General features: G+C 35.3%; 1 protein-coding gene across 10 annotated transcripts in view; it reads left to right on the top strand.

The window, feature by feature from the left end:
* LOC119641154 (dystrobrevin beta) overlaps window positions 1-23,757 on the top strand; it is a 44,959-nt gene that overhangs the window by 18,048 nt on the left and 3,154 nt on the right. For 3 of the 10 annotated variants that reach the window (XM_038039656.1, XM_038039654.1, XM_038039655.1), the window contains exons 2-7: window positions 16,806-17,186; window positions 17,275-17,360; window positions 17,456-18,270; window positions 19,425-20,040; window positions 20,254-20,370; window positions 21,327-21,713. In XM_038039656.1, coding sequence (XP_037895584.1) covers window positions 16,849-17,186; window positions 17,275-17,360; window positions 17,456-18,270; window positions 19,425-20,040; window positions 20,254-20,370; window positions 21,327-21,713 — 2,359 coding nt within the window. In that variant the 5' untranslated portion in view covers window positions 16,806-16,848. Of the gene's footprint in view, window positions 1-16,805; window positions 17,187-17,274; window positions 17,361-17,455; window positions 18,271-19,424; window positions 20,041-20,253; window positions 20,785-20,963; window positions 21,162-21,326; window positions 21,714-21,961; window positions 22,053-23,757 lie in introns of those variants that run through there. The other 7 variants (XM_038039662.1, XM_038039660.1, XR_005247798.1 and 4 more) reach the window with 6 other exon arrangements.

Here is a 23,757-nt window from a genome sequence, read left to right as displayed (position 1 = left end):
CCAAATTATGCCGTATTTGTCCGTATCTCGATCGTTGGAAGAGAAAGAAGAAGAAATGCACGACGCCTAAACGAAATCGAATGTTTATCTCAAAATGGCAATCAACTATAATGTATAGTCGATTGTGATGTAAAAATTTATGAAAGTGTTTATCAAGTCCTTTAACACTAGAACTACCGAGTACGTCATTTTCAGCCTCTTTAATTTTCGATCTTTTAAAAAACGTCTACAAAGCATGTAATGTTCGAAAACTTACTGGGGACGTTTATTTAATTAAAAGAAAGGCCTTTAAGTATTTGTAAATAATTCCCTCGTGCGTGGTCTTGTCTTCGACGTGCCTATGACATGTATCTGTTTCCAATAAATGAGATCGTTTTGACATTTTGTTCACTTGCCACAATATAAATATAAAACTGACATTTAGCATAAACGTTTCTTGATTGATTAAGAATGTGAAGTGAGGAATTGGGCGCGATCTGTTTATATGCTCGTCCGCAATATGGAATGAAGTGAAATAGCCTCGAAAAATAGCCGCGATCTTTTTCATATTTTTGTCTGTAACATTCAATCCTGTGAAGATATTTCTAAACACCTGTCACCGAAATTTTCATCAGCCTCATTTTCATCTTCAATCCAAAAATAGTCGTTTCACCCAATAGGAAATGAGTTGAACGCAAATTCGAATTAAAATTTTATTAAGGGTGTAAAAATAAATTCGAATTTAACTAGCAAAGACACCTACCATATTCGTTAACCCAACTCTGTAAACGCCTTAACAAAGCTCTGTTAAATATTTACAATTAAGTTCTAGTTGGAGACTACCTTCCAAACAAACTAAACATATTCAAATTTTGCTTATGGGAACTATTTTTAACATTTTTCTGAACTTGATATGTTAGCGAGAAATGGATATGGAAGAAAACCCAAAATTGAGACTCTGGTGCGGCCAAACTGGAAAGTCCACCCGTCACCCATATTCGCCTATATCACGGGAATTTATACAAAAGTACCTGTCGAATGGGCAAAAAAAATTCAAACTTTTCTTTAGGGGATTGTTTTTCACGATTTTAAATCTGTTTAGAAAGAAGTTAAATTTGTTTTTCTCTGTTAAAGATGCAGCGACATGCGTTATCTTGTTAAGTACATAATAAATTGGAATTAAAATTATTATTATTCATTGTGGGCGTTGATTTGAAGTACATTAAGGTAGGAGGTTTTCTGAAATTTCTCTATACCGGACGGGAAGTTATATACGTAAATATGAAAAAATTATTATAGCATTTTTTTTTCCAAAGCTTATGATGTGCATGTGTGCTGGCAGATCGCAACCATATTTTCAACATTGTCTTCTTCATCGATCAAGAAATGTTTGTACCAAACTCTAGCCTGGTACCTTTCTTTTCACGACTGTGACAAGTCGACAAATATAGGGGATTCAAAACGATCCCTTTTGATAGAAACAATTTTATGCGGAACATCGGTAGTTCTAGTGTTAAATTTTAATTGTGAGAAAGTACCATTTGACTTGACGATATATTATGACATCATTTATTTCCCTTTGCACTATTTTTCTCTATTCGCTTGAGATGACAAATATTTGAGATTTGTTCCGAAACACGTACTATTAGGCTTTCATAACTGAATCTGACGTTTCGGCTAACGGTTAGTTTTAAGAAAAGTTTCTCTAATTCTTGATATCAATTAATCTTAACAAACGTTCAAATTTTTCCATTGCTAAATGTTGATTAGGCTCTTTGTCTGTCACATTTATAATTTGTCCTTTTTATTGTCCTTCGATAGTTGAAAATTAATTTTTTTGATATGAACGCTACAAAGGCAGCCATATTCATAGACCTCACCAATAGTTTAACTATTGGAAAAAAAAAAGTAATGCAGAGCACTAAAGTTCCGTCTTATATTGAATTTATCTTTTCGATGCTTGAAAAAAATTCATACATACTCGAACGATTACAAATCATTTTTTTTTTCTTTCGCGCGATTGGAATTTATTTAAATCAGTTAATAATCACTATACACATTTGTGAAACAAGTGCTTTGTAAATAAACGCTTGCGTAAATATATTTGAAAACAAAATATGTAAGAAAATTGCACGCGGCTATAACCGAATCTTTTCTACCCAGCACTTTAACAAAAAAAAGAAAAGGAAAAACGAAGACTAAATTTTCATATCTTATAATATTGACTTTGTAGAATATGTCTGGAAATTGTTGCCATGCCTGCTTTATAGTCTAGAAAGAATGAGCAAAACATGATTTGAACCATTTTTACTATCAATCTGTGTGCAAGAGCTGTCAATGCTTTTGCCAAAGTTCAAGAGTATAGATTCATTTTTTCGACTGGTAGACAATACATAGATGACGAGAAAGACCGGACAGACATGTCTGAATTCCTTCAATAGTTTGACCCCGATCAGAGTTCCTGAGGTTTCTTTCGATGATAAGTACAAAAATGCTTATGTTTACCTTACAGGCATTGAAAACATGCAACTATATAGTGAGTTTTCGACATGCTTTTTTCAAAGTCTCATCACACGATTTTTATGAACATTTCACATCAAAAATCCAAAAATTTCGAATGATATGCATAAGCAGTAGTGGTAACAGTTTCTTTTTGAAATTTAAAAAATTTTAAAAATTATTTACAAGGATTTTGGAAAGCTTTACACTTGCAAAAGGCTTATGGCGAAGACAAACACCTCTGCCTTCTTGTTACGAATGGATAGATAAAATTATTATATATTCATCTTTGGATGGTAAAATTAAAAAACACTCTTTTAACGTTATTAAATATTACAATAATAATAAAGAGAAATAACATTTAATGCCGCAGACGCGGAGAAATAGATTTGAAATTGTTCAGTCATAGTGCAGTTAAATCGATTGATCGCTAAAGAAATATATAAAATACTTCAGTGCAGTTCGAGGATGTGAAGTTATATTTAGATATAAATAGCAAAGACACAAACCAAAACTTTTTAAGACAGCTCTGGTACGCCGTTAACAGAATTTTGTTAAAAAAAGTCTAAAAAGGATTCAAATATTTGATCCCGTTCGAAAGATTAACAATGGAGGATTCACGCCGACCTACTTTCATCTTTTCACAAAGCATTGTTTGCCCAAGTGGTCTTTCAAATATTGCTTATACATTAGCCTATATTGTGTTAAATATTGCCCATAAAAAATGTTAACAAGAAAAACTGAACATAACCTGCACATTGTTGGAGAGGCTATTAATGGAGGATTGACGTCGTACTAGTTTCACTTTTTCGTATGGCATGGTTTCGCCACATTAGGCAAGCAAACTTTCCTTTTTTCGACCTCTTTTTTCACATAGTGCAAAAACCTTTTCGTACTAAGTTTTAAGTAAAGATAAGTTTTGAGAAGTTTGAAGTTGACCCGAGACTCAACTGATGTTGACAGTTTTCTTCAATTATTGTGATATTGCGCACTATAAACATTTGCCACCGGGACAAACTGTTAATAAATAATATTTTTTGAAGGTAAATAGGTTTAATAAACAAAAAAAATTAAATTTGTCTTACTTTTCAAAAGCAATCGGCATTATCAGTTTCATGTAAGCCATGATACATTGCTATCTAATTTCCAATTAATTTAAAATTTTAGCTAAAATTTGAAACTGGTTGAGTTCGAAAGTTTGAAGAACTCAAGAATCAACTATTCGGCTTTCGCTACAGTTTCGTAACTATTAACAAAATACATAAAATAAAGTAGAAAATAATGTCAGTAAAACAAGACAGTAGCGTTTGCATTACATTAAGCCGCACACAAGGTCGATATGTATGCAATACGCTATAATGAACGGTTGCATTTTTGCACCGTTTTTTTCTTTCACGTTCACGTGTCCCAGTTGTAAAATGAAGGTTGACGCTTTCCATTAACGAAAGCAAAATGTCGATTTCAAATTAAATGTGAAGAGAAACAAGATATAGACTGTACATCGTTCTTCTTATCGTAGAGCTGTACACGCAAGCTACAAGTTCGTCATTTAAAAGAAAGTGACGCGGAAGCGATCTGTTTAATTTCTTCGTGAAGCTTTTAAACTTCAGAAGCTACTGCGTTGCTTCATTCTCGCTCTTTGTGAACGTTGCGATTCGAAGACCTGAAAACGGACATTACTTTAACGCTTATCAATCAAGTGCTACGATTAATATGCGCCTATGAGTGGTCCGATGAGTTAGTTGTAGGTATTTTCGTTTGCAAACACGATTATATTAGAAAAAGTGATGGAATAAATAAAAATGCGATTCAATGCCGTAGAAAAACTTTAAAATAATTTGTAAATATTAATTTTCTCCAACAAAACTTCAATCTATTTCACCTACAATCAGGGAACACATGGATTTGCTCTTGTTTTCGACTTCAATGCTTTGTTTCACTTTCTGAATATCGAATCAAGAAGAAGAGAAAGACCGGACAAAGGAGACGAGAAAAAAGATATTAGCTGGGAAGACGGACACACATCTCGGCGATCTTATGAGGGAAGGGTCAGCTTACATGTATCAAGGAGACGAAGTGCCTGCGCCTTTCGGACGACGTCTTGCATGGCTTAAAGCCTATGGTACGCCACTGAACTTGTAAAATGCTGTAAGCTATCCTATCACCTATAAGCTAGGTGATCTTTCTTCCAAAGGGTCGTCAAATTGCGTCTGGGCTTTATTAGGAGACGCTCAAAGGAATTCTGTCTGACTTTTACGTTACCAAACAATTATATATCGCTATCGTTCGACCAATTTTGAAATATTCATCCGCATTCTGTGAATACCGAGTTACAGAAGTCGCATTGACATAATTTAATCGGTACAACGAAGCTTTTTACTTTTTGCGCTAAATGGCTTAGGCTGTTATTTTCGGTTCGAACTTTCACGTTATTATAATCGGTTGACGCTCATTGACCTGTCTACGCTGGAACATGGCATGAGTTGCTGGGTTCTCTTCATTAATAAATTGATTGTGTATACTTCGGAAAATCTTATTTAATGCGGCTGGTATCGGTATGGATGAGGCGGTATGAGACAATCTACTTGTCATATTGCGACACAGTTACCAGTTCCAGAACCTTTCCTGTGTAATACAAATCTGTATTTATTTGATCCACCCCTGGATTCTGCACATGCTATCAAGGACGTTCTTCCATAGATGCACCCTTAGCATCCGCGCTACTCCGTAATTTGACTCGACACAGATTCAATTTCAACCGATAAAATGAAGTCATTTAGTCTGCTTATTACGTATTCTTTCTTTCTGCTTACTAAAGGCTTCCTATATAGTTCGCTGTATAATACTATTACTTACTTAGTCGTTGCTTATTTTCTTTGGAGATTTGTATCATTACATCTATTACTTTGCTCGCTTTTTCATACTCTAATGTGTGGTGTTTACCTTTACATCGGTGATAATTTGCATACATAGCTGAACAAATAAATAGTAGGCATCACTTTTCGATTGGTGCAGGGGTGCAACCGGTAGTAGTGCGGTCACAATAATCATATAAATAAAGTGATAGACAGCTGAAGGGGCAAGTGAGCAGACGTGAGTAAAAACATAAAGTCTCTTATTCCTTAATTTGAACGCATTGAAAGCACTGAACAAGGCAGGCGTACAGAAGTTTCATAAAAAAAAAAAAAACAAAAAAAATTCAAGGAAGAAAAAAAACTATATTTATAGAAAAAATTTCATTTCTTTCAATGTGTGTTCAAGTTAAAAGTCAAAGCATCTCATAATCAGAAAAGAAATTTGTGTAGCGGGTGAAAGGCGCTATGTGCAGTCTCTTATAAATTTTATGAATGCAATCTCCCCACCTGAGGCTGCTTGACTTTTTGAGGCAGATGTCTTCTTCTTTTTTTTTTTGTGAATAAGGGATTAACTCATTTGAGGTTAAGTAAGAATGTGTAAATGTAGGCATAACTTTCATTATAAACTTTCATTTGCTACGACCCTGAAACTAATCTAAATGCATCTAGCTCTACTTAAAAGTTCTATGAGAAAGTTGTTAATGCATGATGTAATTAAATCAAAGTGAGTTAATTTTTCGATTTAATGCTATTAGCAAGGCATGTTTTATTGCCTTGTGCGATTTCAGGCGTGGAATTTATTAATAAATTGCATTCATTTTTAAGTAAATCGCATAAATCGCAAATGCTCTTAGCAGAAGCAGAAAGTATTTTTTAATTCTTAATAGGGCTTCGAAATCCAATTACATTTATTAATCATCATTCATACAATAATTGGAATTATATTTCCATTTGTAGAGCTTCGTTTTGCAATTATTTTAGGAAAAAATCTACAATTTTTGTCCAATACTTTTCGTTTGGCCTTAAGGAATGCAAGCAATGCAAGAACAAAAATAAACAATAATAGTAATAATAAAAACAATAAGAGGAAATGAAAATGTAAGACTTATTGGGGGTCATTTTGCAAGAAATTTAATATGATTTCACTAAATGTCTGAAAGAGAAGCAATGACAACGCTTTGCTTTGAATTTTATGTAGTCGCGTGTGAGTGTGGGAGCAATTTTGAAATAAATTTCATTTAAATATTCCCTCAGGCCCGATATGAGACTCCGTAGACCAAATGTGACAAACTAAATGGTCCGCTGGCCGCGTGAAGCACAGGACGACTATATAGGTAGCAAAAGGGACATAACGAATCACATTAGTGCTTCAGCTTTATATCTCAGCTTTTTAAGATCTATAAATTCTTGATGAAAATGGTTCGCGTAATCCATTTAGTTCCATCTGCCTAGCTGGCCCTTAGTTTGCCGTTCCTCACTCTCAAAAATGTTGTCAAATTGTGGGCGTTCGTCATATATGCGGTTGGTCTGGGCAGTTCCATTCCTCGCGACTTGCAGGCTATCCTCCCTACTCTGTACCTTTTTAGGAGAGAGACTATCAATCATTATTCTCAGTGAGTGTGATGTATTTCTATCTGCGCTGCTTCTTCGCTTCACTTTTGTTTTCTACCTTTTGTCTTTTTTTCCGGTTTTTGTCTTACTTCACTTTACTGCATTTTTATCTATTTAATCTATTTTATATTAATGCTTCGTTTAACAAAGCTACCGTTTATTAACTACTGAGGTGGTGAGAGGAGGGGGACCCTACCGTTATATAATAAATAATAATAACAACAATACCTATTAGCTATACATGTATGCAGGAAAACTGATGCGGACGTGCCAAGTGGCAAAAGTGGGCTAATTATAGGGAAACCTGTCAAGTTTTGGTGAAATATGCAACTGAAAGTTCTCGCCTAATTTTTTGACTAGTCGAGATTATATATGTATAATGCAACGAATACATGGTTTGATTAAAAACCTCCTGGGCATCCGTGCAAATATATCATTGACGCACGCAAATCTGTAAGAAATTAAAGGACTTTTGTTCGTAATGGAAGAATAACTACATCAAAGCTTCCTTAAAAAGTAACAATTCCGCACGTGCCATGAGAACTAATTTATAACCAAATATGAAACTCATTATAGTGAAATTTGTTTCGAAACTGTGCTGATCTTTCCGAAAGACAAAGCTTTTTTTATAATCTAACCAATCTATTCTCCAGACATTGGTTCCCCTGATACTTTCCGATCACATCCGAATCCCAAAGATCACAAATGAGACTATTTTCTTTAACGATAGATGCAATAAGAGGCGAAGGTTAAGACATCCATGGAAAGTAGTGTTTCTCAAGCCGGATACTTTCTTGACGAAGAAATATGGACCTATTATGACAATGTCAAGCGCAAAAATTAAGGGGTTAGTTCAGGAGAGCCGTGTACATCCGCATCGAAACGGAATATTCGTGGCCATAAAGTCTTGCTGTGCACGTGAGAGCATCCAGTAAGTTGTAGTGCATTACGAGTTGCTAAAACCGAATAAAACTGTTACTGCAGATGTCTACCGATGCCAATTAACTGAATTGAACGATTTATTGTTGCAAAAAAAAAGAACCGCTAATGGCGGTTAACAGATGCAAAGCCATCCTTTTGCATCAGAACGCTCGACCACACGTTGTCGACACACGAGTTGTCAAGGACACACAGTCGCAAGGAACTTATTCAAGTCGATCCGTAGTGACTTGGCTGGCATGGAGTTACGAAATGCTGAAGAAGTGCGAAAATGGGTCGATGATTGGATAGCTGCAAAACCAGTACCGCTATTGCGATACTTTGCTAGATAGATGGGAAAAAGTCGTAGAAAATAATGGGAAATATTAAATATATAGTTTATCAATTTGTCCCAGCGAATAACTTTCTGAAGCAAAAAAGTGCTCAGAATACATGCAAGCACCAAATATTGCATAATACATTATACATTATATTTTATATTATATAATAAAATTATATGTATCAAATTTAGCTTCTACATGCGAGTAAAAATTAACCCTTTCCAAAATTCCAACCTAAGCTTATTGTTACGTAAAATACATGTACACCTAACAATGATAGCTTTTAGACAAATTGTTATTACTTTCCGAAATGAGATTACTTTCCTTTCTAGTTAATCATACCGTTACTAGAAGTTCTAGTTATTATGCATTTGTTCTTTTCTGTTTCGTTTTTTTTGCTTTTACTACTTTTTGTGTTTTCACTTCGATTTTTTCTTGATTCTTTGTTTGTTTTTGGCTTTAGTAGTTACCATTGCATTGCTTGCTAGCTTTTATGAGTACTCGTATAAAGATTTACGAACAGTACCTTACCGCAACTTTAAGCTTCTTTCTTGGCTTTATGCAGGTTTTCTCATAACTTTGTTGCTATTGCTCTTGCTTCCCATACGACTTGTGCTGAGAGTCTTCTCTCTTTCTCTCTCTCTCTCTCTCTCTTTGCCTCTCCCCCCGCCCTCAATTTTTTTTTGTTCTCTCGTCTTTTTCACGTACTTTCTATCTTTTTCTACCCGTCATCGATGGACAGAAGCATTTTCATTTTATCAATACATTTGCTTGTACCCAGACTGAAGAGCTTCAGGGATCCTATAAAGTATATACATAAAGTATATTCTTGATTAATATTAAATTCGGAATTAATTTAAGCATTTTCGCTTGCACATGTTGCGATCAGAGTAACACCTACAGTAGAAAATCGTTTGGTGGCGAAATTTAAAATATCACCTTAAAATTTTGCAAAAGCGTTGCAAACTTTTGCCTGCGGCATAGTATTCGAAGTGAAAGAAAATAAAATTAAAGAAAACGTATAATCATCGAGAGCGAAAAAGTTGAGTTTTCTTCCACGTTCTATATAAGCTACACTTGATACAATAATAAAAATTGCTGCCTATATTCTTTGAATGATCAGGTCGAACAGCTATATAAAAATGAAAAAAATTAACCAGACTCATGCCATGTTATAGATTAACGCAATTGAATTTTTTCCGTTTTATTCTGAGGTAAAAAAGTAGAGGTGTAATGGATTCGGTTATAGCTGAATGTAATGCTGTTACTCTTTTCCTTTTTTCTCTAATTTTCTCTTTTTTGTTTTTTCAAAGCATTCTCAAACGGAACTTTGTGCTAAAAGAGCAATTTCTACAATCATGACGAAAATAATGTAGTATGAGAATGTATGTTGGTATGTGCATATAGATAAATAGGCGTACGTAGGTGTATGCTAAACTGTGGAAAAGTCAGCAGAGGTAGTTACAACCTAGTTTTCAAATTTTTTAGATATATTCTAACTAGAACCTTAATAATAATGAATACGTGTATAGTTTGTCTAAAATGTATTCAGCCTATTATTGTTATTATTACCATAAGACTATAAAGCAATATACGTATCGTTTTATTTATTAGAGGGATCGAAAAATAATCAAAATTTTTTATTGCGGCCAAAAATATTTATTTGTTAAAGAAATCTTATAAAGCTGATTCACAAGATGATGTCCATCATTTTCTAACACCTGTTTGCAGCCTTAAGCCGGACGGTCGATTCCCATTCGATTCTTCATTGAAAAACTCTTCCAAGCGCATTTTCACTTCCCCAACCTTGTTAAATTTTCTGCCTATTAATGTATGCTCTAACGAACTGAAAAGGAAGGAAGGGGACAACATGAAATTTGGTGAACAGGGTGGGTGAGGTAAACGCTCTAATTCAAGCTCCCTCATTTCTTCCTATGTTATTTCTGCAGCGTGAAGCAAGAACCTTCCTTTTTGTTAGTGATGGGTGTCGTGTCGGAACAGGTGCTTTTCCGGAATAAACCCTTTGTTTTTTCCGTGCAGGACTATGGCATAGCACTTACTTCTCATCTTCAGTTACAATTCGGCGTAAAAAGGCATCGCCTTCATGTCGAGACGAAAGGGATGCGCAGATGGCACGCCCTTGTTCGAGCGCCGTCTCCGACAATTCATGAGGGGGGCAAATTCCAATTTTTCTCTCCGAACTGTGGACCATTGACAGCCAACCTTCAGTGATAACTCTAATTTTGATTACTTTTCGGTTCCCCTAGTATTAAGCTTCGAATGCATTTTCTGCGATCATAGTTTCTAAAATGCAATATCATCTTCCTTGGCTCCTTTGGGGTTCGTCTTAGCAATAAGCAGAGCGTACGGTTGAGAAGCCAAAACGTATGACGAATCTCTCGTCGTTGCAATGCAAGCATATATTTTGTATTGCGCGCTATTATTCCCGATTGGAAGTTTGGAACTAGTTTAATCTCTTCTCCTTTGATTCATTTATTAATTCTTCTTGGTTACCACTCGGACTTAAGAAACTGCTTAACATTGTGATACCGGGCATACCTCTTTCTTTTAACGGCAATAACTACGTGATTGTAATGAACAAGACCAATGTATAGAAATCGAACTTTTCGAAGAGAAAGAAGTGCAAGTTGAGAGAAAGAAATAAAATTCAGACTCGAGCCACTAGTTGAGATAAAATGGTTAGAAGAGCTTAACTTTTCTTGGTTTAAGTGAATTTTTCGCGGATTTAACATACAATATTAAAAGGCTCAATACTTTTTAGTCTATTTTATATATTTATAGAATGTGCGCATAGAGATCCATACATAAATTCCAGCTGGTACCTACACGTAGTGAAAGCACATGCGATTTTTTTGTTTAATTTTCTCTTCTTATGCCTATTTTTCCATTTATTTATCTATTTATTTATTTATTTATTTTTTTTTTTTTTTTGCTGAGAAAGGATGTTTGCTAATTTCCGAATACCTTTTTTTTTAAAACTTAATAAGCAATTTATGCAAAATTCATTTAAGTGAATTGAACATTATGCAGCACATCCGTATCCACATATATATATATATATGTATGTCTGTAAGCAAGTAACGGTACCTTTGTGAGCCTGAGTTGTCGTTATATGAATGCATGATGCATTCATACAAATTATCATACACATGTAGACATTTTGCGTTATTTTTTTCCCTTCTCTCTCTCTCTCTCTCTCTCTCTCTCTCTCTGCTGTATAGCTATTGTCATAATTTGGGGACGTGGCAATAATTCAATTGTAAACGTACATAAGTGGGCGTTTAACGTTTTCATATGTTGTTAGTATGAATAAATATTTTTTTTTTTTCTTTGTCTAAATAGAAGCACTTATGCTGCCATATGCACAGCTCTACAATAGAATTCTTCCTCTCGAGGCTTCCATTTAGAGGACCGTTTAGAGCAAAAAATAAAATAAAAACAAAAATAGAAATAATAAAAATACCCGATGTTCGTATGCAGGTGCGATTCCATAATAGTTTGCTCAGCTGCTAAAGTGGCATCAAAATATGCAGCGTATCATTTCCATCCTCGTTCGTATGCCCTCTTGCGTGCCTATGTAAGTTTTAGTATTCTTTCACATGTCGTTTAGTATTGTGATGGATGCTAACAGAACAATCGCACAAAAATATGCCGACATACCTACATAAATGCGATATTTACACCTTTAATTAGAAGCGTATGCATGCATATATTTATTCATACGTATGTTTCTAGGTTAGTAGAATTTTTCGTATACACATACATATATACATTCGTCAATATTATCTACACCTACATACACGTACAACAGTGCAGCTTTGTTAGAATTCTTCTACAGAATTTGAATGAAAATTTCAAGCCGAAATATGTTTCGTTTTCTTTAAATTTATGAAAACTTTGCAATTTCTTAGCGTTTATGTGTAAAAGGCATTACGACTTCAAAATTCAAACCTATTTACTTGCTTGAAAAAATCGACTATAGGCTTACGGTCATATACTGCCGTTGTCACTGCTCTAGACTGCTCATAGTAAGAGTAAGAGAACGATGGTCACAATGAATCTCTCCAATATCAATTTTGTTGTAGGACAAAGGTTATGCAGCCTGAAAGACAACAGCAACGAGAAGGCTTTTCAATGTCTCTGCGATGATGTTTCGAACACGGCTTTTGGCTTGATGCGCGACTCTCTAAGAGAAACTGTTAGCAAACAACTTGCGTATAACTGAACTTGTCACCTGAGCGTTTATCTTGTAGTTTGGGAACCTTTTTTGGGTTCCTTAGTAGAAAAACAGTTCCTGCTTCCCCTTATTCCACAATAGTCTAGTATACCAAATTGCAAGATAACACAAGTAAGAAATTACAGTTGACCAAGACCGACCACTAGACACCCGAGAATAGTTCGCTTAGATTAATTCTATATACAATAAAATACCAACAAGTATACCTTGTTTTCAGCTAAAGGTATACTTCTTATGGGAGTCATTATGTGGAAGAGGGTGCAAAATCCAACGGAGCTTAAATTAATCTGCTTTTCAAGGAACTGCCGTTATTCCATTATAAAATACAAAAAATTAAACTTTATCACCACACAAAAGCTTACCATTCAATAGTACCCTTGTAAGGGCTATGGTCCGAAAAATAGACCTACCTACGTGGTCTAAATAGTGTGAGCTACATTTCTACGTAAAATCACCGTTATAGGCCAATTTTCATCATCAAATATTAAATAAAGTACTATTTGTCATATAGAGGCGTGGTGTTCGTATGAATCCTTATCTAGGGTGGGATATAAGAAATACATTTATATGATCCAAATTTGATTTAAATGAAGTTTGATGTATCTGCCAAAAGGCAGATAGTGACACAGACATGCTTAAATTGATTCAGATAATGATTATGAATCGATAAGCATGGAGGATAAGTAGGGTCTGTCTTAAGCCGTTACGGGTTCTACATAAATCTGCACCAAATTAATATACCCTCTATCACGAATGGTGCAGGATACAAATACAACATTCGGCTGGGGACGAAGCCCGCGTACCGACCATCATTAAAATCTTTAGCGCCTCCAGCTTTCATTTATTGCCATAAAAAAGTGAGTGGGATAAAATTTAGCTTTCACCCTTTAGCTTACTGAAAGGTATTGTTGAAGAAAAAAAGTAAATTTAATCGCTCATGCTTTTGTGTGGGCAAAGACGATTTTTTTCATTTTTCCGCGTAAATGATAGACATTTCTACGAAGCAAATGTAGGAAATGTCTGCCTTCTATCTTTCATAATTTGTGAGTAAGGAGCAAAAATCCACAAGTTTTTGCTTAGGGAAGGAGTTAAGGGTTGCGTTCACTTTGCGCTTTGTTCATGTTTGGCATGTGTTCTGCCAAAATTGAAGCTGATAATTTCATCTTTGCGGGTATGGGAGTAATAACAACACACTCCTCACAGACGCACAGACAGACAGACATGTCCTAATCTATTCAGTATTTCACGCAGATCAAAAATATAAAATATATTTCATAGGGACTCTGAAGTTTCCGGTTAGGTGTTGCACACATTGTAACCGAGTGAGTATACGCCCATCCTTCGGCGGTGAGTATAAAAATAAATGATATAATTGAAGCAGCTTCAAGAATTTATTAATAGCTAGTTCCAATTCTGTTAACATTAGTCGGAAATGGTCAGATACAATGATGTGCAATACGCTCTATTTCTTAGACAATACATTATTAGCAAACGAATTGAACCCTACTTCCCTCTCTCAGCCGACTATGTAATTTAATTGAAATTTTAATTCTTATGTTTAAATTTTATTATATTAAACGCCACAATTACACCTTTGAACTATTTTAACGTTCTCCACTTGCATCTGGGGGTTTATGCTGGCCAATCGAAAATTTTCAGCCCCGGCTGGGATGCATTTACATATTCGGATTAAAGTTTTCGCAACCATTGCATAATTCGAAATTTTTGTCCTATAAATTTTCCACAGTTTTTAATCAATGTGTCCCTGCGCCTTCCGTAACGTGCCGTAACATGATCGATCTTAACGCAAAGATATGTTGGATATAATGAATCTTTTAGATTTTCGGTCGAAATAGTTGCTGAGCTTTAAGCGGTGTTGTCATTATTTCTTGTTATAACTTGGTCTCGTTTTGTCGAAAGAGGCAGTAGAAGTAGTTCAGTAATGTAGATGGTGTAATACAAAACAACAAACGGATAATTTTCCATTTAATACACCGCTCGAGTTGCTTGCCTTGCTTGCGAATGGCTTTCTTGTACTAATCAACATTAGACTACACTTTCGAGTCAAATATCGATTTCTTATTTTGGAAATAGGCTTTTTTAAATACCTGCACGCTAATTCCTTTGTTCTCTTCTAGCTTTAGGGATACTAAGTATCTATATGTCTGCATCAAATTGAATCAAATTTTATTGAAATTTTTTAATACCTTTGACACTTTTTGCTCGCATTCGACAATTAAGACATAATGTTAAAAGCCGGGAAGAAGATTTTTCGATTAATTAAAAAAGCGTATTCCAAAATGGTCGTGATCAAATCATAAACACACTTACAGTAGAGAAGAAAAAGAAAGTGATAGATATTGCTTTGTAAGTAAAGAAATTCGATAAAGATATGTGTTGTCAGGATCATCTACAATTTTCCTCCATTAGGGTTCCTGGCCCAAGGCTAAGAGACTTTGTGTTACCAACTTGTCCTGCAAATAAATTAAAATTTAATGAACCTTTCGTCTGGGGAGGCAGTGTAGAAAATTGAGACATATATCCGTTTAATTCAATCGAAATCGAACATCAGTGTAAGTTGTTGGTGTCAAATTGACAATTGGGTAAAAATAGGGGCAGGCATGATATAGAGGAAGTCGGTGCCGGCATGTTCAGTACACGAGGCAATGTAATCCTAAGCGCTATCAGATTTTTAGGTCTGCGCAAAATGCTTTGAAAACAAATCGCTGCGATAGTTCGCCTAAACAGAGACAAATCTCGCCATAGTTGACAAATCTCGGTTACCACACAAAAAAATGTTCTGTTAAGCTCTTAATCTGCTTACTTAGCTATTTGTCAATTTATTATTATTCAGGGCATTATCACGTCGAATTAAAGCTATGTGGGCCTACTGTTTGGGCACACCTTTTCTCTCTCACTCTTTCCCAATTTCTTTCTGAACGTCATCGTGTCACACGTAAGGCCAACATATTCGTTATAAGCTAAAGTATGCATGTATACATCAGCGAAACAAGATACAAAAACTATTCGGAGCTGATTCCTAACTCTATTAGCAATAGTTCATTATTAATTTCCCCACAGTCATGTATGTATTTGTTTTGTAAGCCAACTGTTGCTCAATATAAATTTTTACTAGTTTCCAATAGATCGCTGAAAATAACTTAGGCAGTAACTAAAGTTGTTTTCTCTTTCCAATTATTGCTGTTATCCGTCATAAATTGAATCTGAATTTGGCAGATTAAGTGCTGGTTGCTGGTTCCTGTACCTCAAGTTCTTCGTTGCGTGGAATAATAAAAATCTGAAAAATTACATTCAGACATCAACAACATCATAGCATTATGCAAAACACATATACATATGCATAGAATACATTAGTAGAGCTGAAGTGATTTGCCCGAGTTGCGGGTAAAATATCTAAAAAAGTCTCATTGAATATGGTTCAGAGTTGATTATCGAACACGCAGCTTATAATGTATTTAATGAACTCTTCTTATTACTATGGTTGAATGTGTTCCTTGGATTTTCTCCTGATATTGTTTATTTTTGTCTATTAGTTTACAACTTTGCAAAATAGTGCTTATCGTGTTCCATTAAAAGCGGAATTTTTATTGCTATGTTTTCTTTCACTTTTCTTTTATTATTTTTCCCCGCTCGCCGCATTAAAAAAATACATCTATGCTGTTTTTAATGTTCTTGTTGTTGCTGTTCGATTTCTTCAACGTATCACATTTTTTAAGGCGCCAGTCAATGAGTCATATTGGCAAATATGATGTAAATGTAAGCACAGTGAGATAAGAAGGATATTATTGGATGGCAGATGACAGCTAGAAGCTTCTGCTCTCGTTGCAGTTGTATATAACTCATAAACGATTACTATGCAGAAAAGAATCAGGACAAGCACTTACTTATATATATATATTTAAATATATATATATATATATATATATTTTATCATCTCCTTACTTTTCTTGCATCTCTATTTTCCGTAATATACACAAGCACACGCACATGCAAGGAAAGTAAGGAGATGATAAAAATTAGAATTTTCTATAGCTTTAGACCAAGAGACCAATGTAATCATTTTCATCATCATCATTATCATCATCATCATCATCATCAAAATTAAAGTAAACAACAGGATATCATAAAGTCGACCCAATTATCTATTTAGTGATTAAATGATGATAATACTGATATAACAAACAGTATACCGTTTTGGTTGGTTGAGCTACGGTCTTCGTGTGAAAACTTTGTTTAATATTATCTTGAAATGTGTGAGAAGGAATCTTTTCGGTCATGACAAGCAATTATTTCAATTTTTCCATTTTCACTTACTGTTTACAGTTTGCGTTCAGAGCGTTAACGGAGCCACCAAGAGCTAGTCATTATGATGGAGTTAGAGCCTCGTGTTGCTATATTGCAAGATTTACGCTTACAAACATTTGATTCGATACGTTTCGCTTCATATCGTACCGCCTCTAAATTACGTTACATACAAAAGTCTACAAATCTGCATTTAGTCGACATATGGAATGTAATTGAAGCATTTCGGGAGAATGGCTTAAATACTCTTGAGCCGCAAAGTGATGTTAGCGTCGCACGTTTAGAAACTTTAGTTTCATCCTTATATCACAACCTTAACAAACGACTGCCAACATCGCAACAAGTTCCTGTTGATTCTAAAGCTGGCTTATTACTTAATTGGCTTCTGGCAGCTTATACCAGGTAAGTGAATGTGCAAACTAATGTATGCTATATATACTTACATACATAACGTATCGTAACATATTCAAGATTTAATTTATTTTTTTAGTGATAATTCTGGTAAAATACGAGTGTTTTCCATTAAAGTAGCTTTGGCTACAATGTGCTCTGGTAAATTGGTAGATAAGTTAAGATGTAAGTTTCATAACAATTATCCATAGATGAGATGTCTCACAAAACAAGAAAAATGTACTTTTGTTGTTTTGGTTGTTTTGGTTGTTTTGGTTTAGATATATTTTCTCAAATATCGGACGGTGCTGGTCAACTGGTAACATGGAAATTGGGAGAATTTTTACGTGAAGTATTAGCTTTACCGGCAGCGGTTTACGAATCGCCTACATTCCATTACAAGGATGGGCTTGAAGACGAGATTTTTCCGGCCGAAAATAAAGTCACTGTGAATGACTTCATGGCAACACTTATGTCTGAACCGGGACCATCCTGCCTTGTGTGGTTACCTTTGTTGCACCGTTTGGCCACGGTTGAGACGATTGTGCATCCGACAATCTGCTCTGTCTGTCATAAGGAAAACTTCACGGGCTTTCGTTATCGTTGTCAGCGATGTCACGCCTACCAATTGTGTCAGGAGTGCTTTTGGCATGGCAAGACGTCACTGAATCATCAAAACGATCACGAGGTCAAGGAGTACTCGAGCTATAAATCGCCGAGCAAGCAGATTGGTCATTCGTTGCGCAAAAGTTTTCGATGTGTGCCCGAAAAGACGACTCAAGTGTTGCCACGATTTCCTGAACAGCCTGAAAAGACGTTGAATTTATCGCACATTGTGCCACCATCACCGCTGCCTTCGCACAACGGTTTCAGCGATCCGTCATTACTCCATGGTCTGGGAGGTGTTTTATCCGGTAGCGGGGGCGGTGGCGGCCTTTTTGATCGCTCAAGCACTATAGATTCACGTGCTACCGGCCGCAGTGTGGATAGTGCCACTGGTGCTGCAGCTTCACGTTTGGCTGCTGCTTCAGCCAATGACGAGGAGCATCGTTTAATAGCCCGCTACGCAGCTCGTCTCGCTCAAGACAATCGTACAGTAAGTAGTTCCATACACTAACTCGAAGACTTAATACAAAATCACTTTTGTAACTTTGAAATATTTATCTCTTGTAGTTATACCCTGCATCACTTATACTACAGGATATGTTATATTTTCGCGGCCTAAGATAGATCTGTCCTTTTATTGTGTCAACCGATACGGAATCATTTTCCGAATCAGTTTCGGCTTATCTGTGCATCTATTCGTTCAATATGGGGCAACTTACAGGTCGCAATTTATACGATACTTTGACGAAGTCTGCTACACTCACGTGCTTTGCCCCAAGCATCAATCCCATTAAAAATGGATCTGATCAGACTACTTTCACAATCACTCGTCATATAATGCCCCGATTGAAAAAATGCTTCTTGCGCGAAAAAATCAATTTTTAATATTTCGACCTCAAAATCAGTAGGCATTAGTATTTTGGCATCCAATGGGACCATTACATGCAGAGGAAGGCATTATATAGAAAAATTCCTAATTTTTAATATTTTATGATGAAAAATTGTCGACAATAGTAACTGGACATAAAACTTATGTGGATCAAATTTCATATCATATAAGAGTTCTGATGCAAAGCAAGTCTCTCTTTCGGAAAGTCCAATTTTCAGCACTTTACGATGGAAGTTGAAGAATAATAAGGTTTTTATTGAGAAAATTAAGCTTGCTAAACTTGAACCACATCAGTTGTTGAAAGTTTGGGCCGCCTCCAAAAAGTAAATGCGTCATAGTATTAAGTAAAGTGGTGTAACGTCGCGGGTGTTAAACGTCGATCGTGGCGGTCGTACGTCTAACTTTCCATTTATTTGTATACAGTTTTTCCATACGTCCTTTCATCGTTTCGTCCATCCGGTAGGTCGTTTGTTGTGAAAACTCTCTTAGTTAAAACCACTGAAGTAGAAAATAGAAAAGTTGGTCATTACAGGTCAAGCGTAGAAATAATCATAACATGTTTAAGAGGCGTTGATCTAAAATTGAATGCAGCATTCGTCAGAGCTCTCCGCAAATTCGGATACTGACATTGGCTAAAATAAGTAGAAGTGATTATCCAAAGGAGTTCAACTTCCTTTGTTAATTTTTTCTTAAATTTATTTGTCTTAATTGAATGAAATTGCTTTGATTTAGATGATAATTATTTCTTTTCACAGCCTAGTGGCCCAGCTAATGTTGCCGATGCAGCCAATACCATTACTTCCGATAATTCACGAGCTCAACGGGAATTGATCGCCCAACTGGAAGCTAAAAATAAAGAAATTATGCGGGAAATAGCTCGGTTAAGACGCCAACAGGAAGCAGAGCAAATGGCTCCGGAGAATCCAGCATTGATTAATGAATTACGAGCATTACGGCAACGTAAGGGAGAACTTGAAGGCCATTTGGGAGCTTTGCAAGACTCACGACGTCAACTGATGGAACAACTCGAAGGCTTAATGCGTATGTTAAAGAATCAGCAGACAGCTTCGCCTAGGTCCACACCCAATTCTAGTCCCCGCTCTGGTAAATCACCTCCCATGCCAGGCGGCACTGCTGCTGCGACAAGCTGCGGTGCTGGAGGCGGAATTAATACGCTCGGCACTTCACCCATGAGTTCGCTGCACGTGCAACAGCCGGGTCACAATGTAATGGGAACCGGTAACGCTCTGCGCATGCAACAGCAACACACGGCTCTAAATCCGAATGCTTACACTCAGAGTCAAATGGACCAACTCACTCAACAACTGGCTAATGAACTACGTGCTCCGTTCAATTCAAATGGAAACGCAAGTGAGTACTATCTCCTGAAAAAAAGCTACTTATCCACATAAACGAAAATATAGAGTCTTTTCTATCGATCCAGGGATTAGGTTTTGGGGCGGTTTTCTTTGCATAAAGAGCTTTATAGGAAATTATATACATTAGATTTGATTATAATTTTATGAGATTCGATTTTGTTTTTTTTTTTAATTTAATTATAAATGAACTTAATTTTGTGTTAAGAAACAACAACGAATCAGGAAACTGCTTACCTGCTTAATAATACAAGTGCAGAATTAAATGAAGCAGCAGATTCAGTGACCACCGCTATGTCTACTCTGCTAAATGACTTGAATACAGGTAATCACTCATTAAGCATAAATACCGTCGTTGTTGCGCTCTATTATGTTTTAGAGCAAAAAAACCTCTTTATTCTCTGCTTATCGCTAAGATTAAAAAAAAAAAAAAAAAACGAAAAAAAAAAAAAGAATACAAATTATATGCAAAAATTTATTGAAATGCTTGAACAATAGTTGAAATGAGAAAAACTATTACTACATAGTTTCAATTGTTTCTCTTTCTCTTCCTATATCCTATTGCCACAAGTATTTTAACCCAAATAAAATATTTATGTATATGTATGTTATATCTAACGAATATAGTTTTTATAAACATAAATGTGTACTCGTTTGTGTGTTTGTGTGTGTGTGTAAATATATGTTCTTACAGTGCAATCACTTAAAGTTACGCAGGCCCGTTTCATTTTACCTTTAGGTAAGTTTTGTTTAAAAACAAAATTTTCAAAATTCTTTTATAAATTCAGTTTCAATGAGATATGCTTATCGATGTTCTCTAAAAACATAAAATTTGATTTTCATTTACGTTCTTTCTCTCTTTCTATCATTTTTCTATTAATTATTATTTCTGTTTTCTAATTTCCTTTAATTTTATAGAATATTTTCCGAACAGACGACGAAAGCGTAAACAATGCAATTGTTAGGACACTAAATGTATATATATATATATATGATAAAATTGAATGAAAAAAATAATCCAAAACTCCACTCATTCTACATGTGGCTGTGCATACTCTAAGAACATTAAAAGAAATATCTGTATACATATATATATATATATATATATACGTATAAATATACGTATATATATGTGTATATAATATATATATATATAAAAAAAAAAAAAAAAAAAAAAAAAAAAAACAATTACTTTGTATCTCTGCAAACAAACAAGAAATACTTGCTGAATTTTTTTTTCTACTTTACTCAACAAAAAACTAAAAATCTTTGGCGCGGCAGGCATACGTCATGTTGAGGGCGGCGAATCTGATGATGAAGAATATGATTACTTCAATACAGATTTGGACAGTGGATGTGGCGGTGGAGGTGGAGGTGGAGGTTGTGGCGTTAGCGGTAGCGGTATTTATGACTTACCCGGCGCTTATGATAGTGGCATATCAACGCTACAATTGCACTATGAGTCTGACTTAACATCTTTGGAGGATAATGCTGATAATGATGCCGAGTTACGTTATCGAATTGAAAACGATACAGATGTTGAATTAGATACTGATGTAGATATAGCCGAAGAGCAGGCTCATATTAATCGTATAATGTGCTATAAACATTATCCGGAAATGTTGATCGATGATCCCGATGCCGGATTTCCTTTATTGCATGAAATCGGTGAGACAATCGATGAACTGCAATTGATAATGCACGCCCATTTACTGAAATATAGTTTGAGTTTATGAATCTCTATCAATGTTTACCATACATATACGCAACCATACCAACTCTCTCTCTCTCTCTCTCTCTCTCTGTCTCTCACTCACTGTCTCTCTCTCTCTCTTTATGTACATATGTTGTGTAAATGTTTACTTCAATATTTACGTCTTATCTTCTTCCAACTTACTTAATACATACACATAAAGTTATGCATACAAGCAAAAAACATATCTAATCTGTGTGTGTGTTATAATTCTTATTATCGTTATCGTTAACTTGTTATCGTTTCTCGAAAAGGTACAATTCAAAATTTTCTATTTTACTATAATTTTTTTGGATAATTTTTTTTTTCTTTTCTTAGTTTTTCTTATCAATTTGTTCCGCATTCGTTAATATTCATTGATCATCTTTAGTTTAGCTAGTGTAGAATGCTTCGTGCAAAGCGTTAATACTCGGCGCGGCCCCTGCTAAATCTATTGAGTGCTTGCTTTGCATACCTATAGGCGCAAACGGATATTATTTTTGTATTATCCTTGTGTAATTCTTGCAAACCTCCAGTTCCTCAGTTCCAATAAAATCTATGTACTCTCTACCGATCCACTCCTTATCCCTTTTTATCTCTATCTCTCTCTCTCTCACAGATCTCTGGGAAAATAATCCAGCTGGTTTGGTTTGCTGACACGATCGTCACTATCACAATAATTTGCAACTATGTATATTGACCAGTTTTCGACGACGCTTAAAGATATCAATTGGTTACTATCCGAGCGTAACCTTCGTTGTTATAACTGAATTTGCCCAAATCTCTATAGAGCGAACAATTGTTCATCTGCTCATTTAAGCCTGCACTTCATTTCGAATGTTAATTGTGCAGTTTGTCAATATAAAAAGATTGCAAGGTATTTTATTAATGAGAAGCGTGTTTGTCGTCATCTTTACAGTGAATTTTTGGATAATCTTGGAAAATATTTTTATCAAGTTTTCATGCCCGTCACTTAAACGATGAGGTCTGTATTGATTGCGAAGAAAGTTTCAGAGACGCCTTAAAGTAGAGACGTACTATATTCTTGATCAAAATTAAATTCTGACTCGATTTAAGCATGTCCCTCTGTCCGTCTGTGTAATAATTGTTGTAAATATCCTCGTGGCCACAGAAATTAAGCTATCGGCTTCAAATTTGGTAGATACGTCGGCATTCAAGGTAGGCCAAAGTACACGCCTAGGGTACGACATAAACTGAAGACATCTCTGTTTTCCAAAATGAATAAAAATTGGATCATTACTTATGAATTGCAATAGATAATGCCACAAGAAAATTAAAAGTATTTACATATTCGATGGGCGATGTTTTAGTCACTGTGAGCTGTGCTTTCCATATTTTTTGCTCGTTACTCAAAAACGACAATAGACATACGCGAAACTGTGGTTGCACCAACCCAATAAACTAGCATAGAGCATAGAAATTTAGTTTTTCTTTTTGCTCTTCTTCACGATAACGGTGATGGGCATAAATATTCGGTTACAGCCGAACATAATTTTCTTACTTATTAGTAATTATTATAAATTTTACAATAACAAATTGCAGTTTTTTGTGTACTTGGTTATGGACGGAACATTTCCTGTTTCGAATTCGGTCCTTAACTAATAATACCTACGCCAAGGTTCTCCCTCAATAGTTGAATGTTGCAGTGCAACTATGAGAGTCTGCCATTAGACATAGCAAACAAAGCTCGAGTGATTAAATATAGCTATCACGTATTACATATTAATACATACTACGTACAGGACGTCTGCTGTATATTCTCTCACGCTAGGAACACAAGGAGCAATTTAATTTGTCTCCATCGTTCGATGGTTGGCATAAAGAGGGCGAATCATCCTCAATGAATATTATATACACATATTATATATCCCAGTATTATTATTCATTGTTGTCCGCGCCCATTAAAGACCTTTTTTTATCTACCACATGCACATAAAGTAAACACGTCTGGCAGATTTT

This window comes from Glossina fuscipes, unplaced genomic scaffold (assembly GCF_014805625.2).
Source record: "Glossina fuscipes isolate IAEA_lab_2018 unplaced genomic scaffold, Yale_Gfus_2 147, whole genome shotgun sequence".
Lineage (NCBI taxonomy): Eukaryota > Metazoa > Arthropoda > Insecta > Diptera > Glossinidae > Glossina > Glossina fuscipes.
This window is presented reverse-complemented; position numbering and strand designations above follow the sequence as displayed.